We start from the raw sequence: 3,080 nt of genomic DNA on the forward strand, positions 1-3,080 counted from the left end.
AACAGTTATGTGTACCTTTCCTTCCCGAATGCACCAGCCGGTCGGGTTCTTGCCGTCGGTTTCTATCCAGGTCTCACTGCGTGCTGGAATGGGCAACTTGGATGCTTGACGCAGGATAAGGATAGGTCGTTCTCTCACTTCGTTGAGCACCGGTATGGTTCAAAATCTCACGGGATGCTAACCGTTTGTTGTAACTCTTACCGGACATGAAACCCAGTCAAAAATCCGCAACGGAACTGGACAGGTAGAAGAGCACGGGTAAAGTTGGCGTCATGCTACTAGAAAGACTAAATATTTCGCTTCAGAACGTTTCATGAACTTCCCGATGAACTCTAATCAGCAACGCCTAAGAGATGGATGGAACTTTTTGGCTGTTTGCATGGTAATGCTCTGACCGGATTGTCACCGATTTCGCTGTACATCCTTGCGAGTAAGCAATCTTGAATCTTGATCCACTGCTGTCCTAAGTACTACTGTGGTGCACGCTGTGCCGCGCATCATAGCTTCAAAGATCAAGCTCATGTAGATAATCTCTGCAAGTGCAAGTTGTAGACTGGGTAGTTGACAAGTGTAGGAGACTACGTTGGTGCCGGTGAGCGAAACTTCCTGTAGATGGACACACTGCATTGCATTATGGGCTAGTCCTAAACCACAAGCTTTATGTGGTCCAACTGACACTCAAGGTAACGTTGCCACCCTGCGATTTATTCTGTCCGAATTGAGGCGATAGACAAGTGGACGCAGTGTTAACTAAGACAAAGCTCTCGGATAAAGTAACGAAAGGTAACCATGTTGATGCACGCCAGTTTCACAGATGTGGGGTCATCGAATAGCTGGAGAACTTGGTGCTGTCCAACTGAGAAGCTGCATGTCTCAAAGAAAGCTGCTGAAAACACCACCAGCGGAATTAATGCGCGCAAGCGAGTCGAAGACGGTGGAATATTTGATCCGTAATAAAGTACCTGACTTCCGACCAAAAAAGCGCACTGGCAAACACTGGCTTAGGAAATGAACCGCACGGGCTCTGCACCAAACCGACCGACGTCATCGAATGAATCAGCTGATTCCAGTTTTATCCATGAGAGGCACAGCCAGGTACCGTTTCTCACCGCCCAACTGAAACCTATTATCACAATACCCTCGGAAGCGGTCATACATATCGGCTTGATGGGTCCACATCACCACCGGTATTATCAAGTTGATGATAATCGTTCGGTTGTAACACCCTTTCGGTGCCTAGCTGCTGTCATGAGCTGGTGTATTAATCAAATAAACGTTACTCGAAACAAACAATTTGATTCCAAATTGATCAAACCACTTCAAGAAACCTTTGGCTAAAAGCGTGCCTGGAAACAATCTCAGGTACATCACCAAGGGTGCTTAACTGAAGCTGTCGGTCATTGTTACGCCCCTTTGACACGTGGTGATTTTGATGGCGCCCTAAAGGACAAAAGTAATTATGAACTGGTAACCACTGACTGATGTATAGTTGAGGACAATTATACTACGAAAGCTGTGGGATACTTCCCGAGAAACCAGTTGTGGTCCAAACCGACTGTGCGAGTGTCCATTCAAGAACAGCCAAATCATACGTCAGGTAAACGGAACCTTGCTCAAGCTTCAAAACGTGCAGGTGGAGCCGCACATCCGAGTTACAAGCTCACTACAGGTTGACGGCGCGCGCCCTCGGATCCAACTACTCCCGCTTAAGCGGCAGACTATGGTGTCGTGATCCGTTGCATCAACGCGGCCGACCTACTCCGAACACCCGCCCTAAGGTGAGGTAAAAACTGCAACCCACGAAACACAATGTAGCCCTTTGTTTGCTGTTCTGCCAAAAAAAGAAGTCTGCTATCAGACAACTCCCACCTGAGAACGAGCCTCATCCGAATCACGATACAACACATGGATACATAGCCTCATCACGTATTCGAATGTCTTGCATCTGTTAAGGCAGAGTGTCTGATCGATCAACCGTCAACTCAGTGAGGTGTCGTATCACCCGTGGAATGAAAATTTCGAGCCGTGAAAAACACGTGACTTAGAAGGGTCAATAAAGTCGCAGTTTAAACCCGGTCCTTGACAGATGAACACGATTGCCAGTACCATTATGTATAAGAAGCGGACTCATTTGTGTAACAATATTCCATCAAACTTGCTCTGGAACCACTTCATCGCTTCTTCTTTGCTTATGTGATGGGATGCGCCGACCTTACTCTTGCACCGGCGTCTAAGGAGGGATTACATTACGGAAATCATGTACCTGTAGTTAACGCGTGAACCTGGCCTTCCGAGGATAACATAAAAGTCCATTCCATAAATTCCAATGGCTGGATCGTATTTGATTCCTAGATCGATGTGCTCAGTAAGACCGAAACCGAAATTCCCTCGGTCACTAAAGCACGATCTGGGCAACTCGTATTCCTTCACCTTCAGTCCTTTCTCGAGAATCTCTGAACCGGAGGATAAGCGAACATGTTTCAGTACCTTCTGCTTTTGGACCTCGAACAGTGCAATGCACAGCTATTTTTTCATTGCGCCGAATAGCGAAGGTTCGGATAGTCAATCTGGCTTTACTGAAAACGGGCTGTTGGCCAGTTAGCTGTTCCAAAACTTTGGCCGCTCGCGTGAGTCGATCGCCGCTCTCCCCCACGCAAATATTAAGACAGAGCTTCTGGATTTTTATCTCACGCATAGGGTTCGCGGACTTCTCCTTTTTCTCCTTCTTCTCTGCCTTTGACTTCACAACCATGCTTTGCAGTGAGTCCACGAGTTAGGCGCCTCAACTAACCTCGTGCCTTTAAACAACGGAGGGTCAGCCTAGTGTTCAGATCTCAGGGACATGAATGGTATATTATAAAATTGTCTAGATATGAGGATGGTAACCCCATCCACCCATCAGATTAACTGGTGGATAACTCGCATTTGTTAGTCAAGTACATCACGGGAAGGCGAAACCATTTGCGGTCTGCGACGTGGCGCGTGCTACGAATTCACATGGTTTATGGGCTTCTAGCGGACCCAGAAAAGCGACATGCCTCTTTGCGATCCGTTTTAGCCCGAAAAGAAGACCGGATTGT

The 3,080-nt window shown here is 47.2% G+C and overlaps 1 protein-coding gene across 1 annotated transcript; it reads right to left on the reverse strand.

Moving 5' to 3' along the window:
* Nucleotides 1–2,127: 2,127 nt before the first annotated feature.
* On the reverse strand, nt 2,128–2,752 carry T265_12116 (hypothetical protein; the record flags this gene model as incomplete). Its single annotated transcript, XM_009179110.1, has 3 exons — nt 2,128–2,230; nt 2,264–2,453; nt 2,488–2,752. The coding sequence occupies 3 exons, from the start codon at nt 2,750–2,752 to the stop codon at nt 2,128–2,130; spliced, it is 558 nt and encodes a 185-aa protein (XP_009177374.1).
* Between the last annotated feature and the right edge of the window lie 328 nt (nt 2,753–3,080).

Source organism: Opisthorchis viverrini, assembly GCF_000715545.1.
Source record: "Opisthorchis viverrini unplaced genomic scaffold scaffold4300, whole genome shotgun sequence".
Classification (NCBI taxonomy): Eukaryota; Metazoa; Platyhelminthes; class Trematoda; order Opisthorchiida; family Opisthorchiidae; genus Opisthorchis; species Opisthorchis viverrini.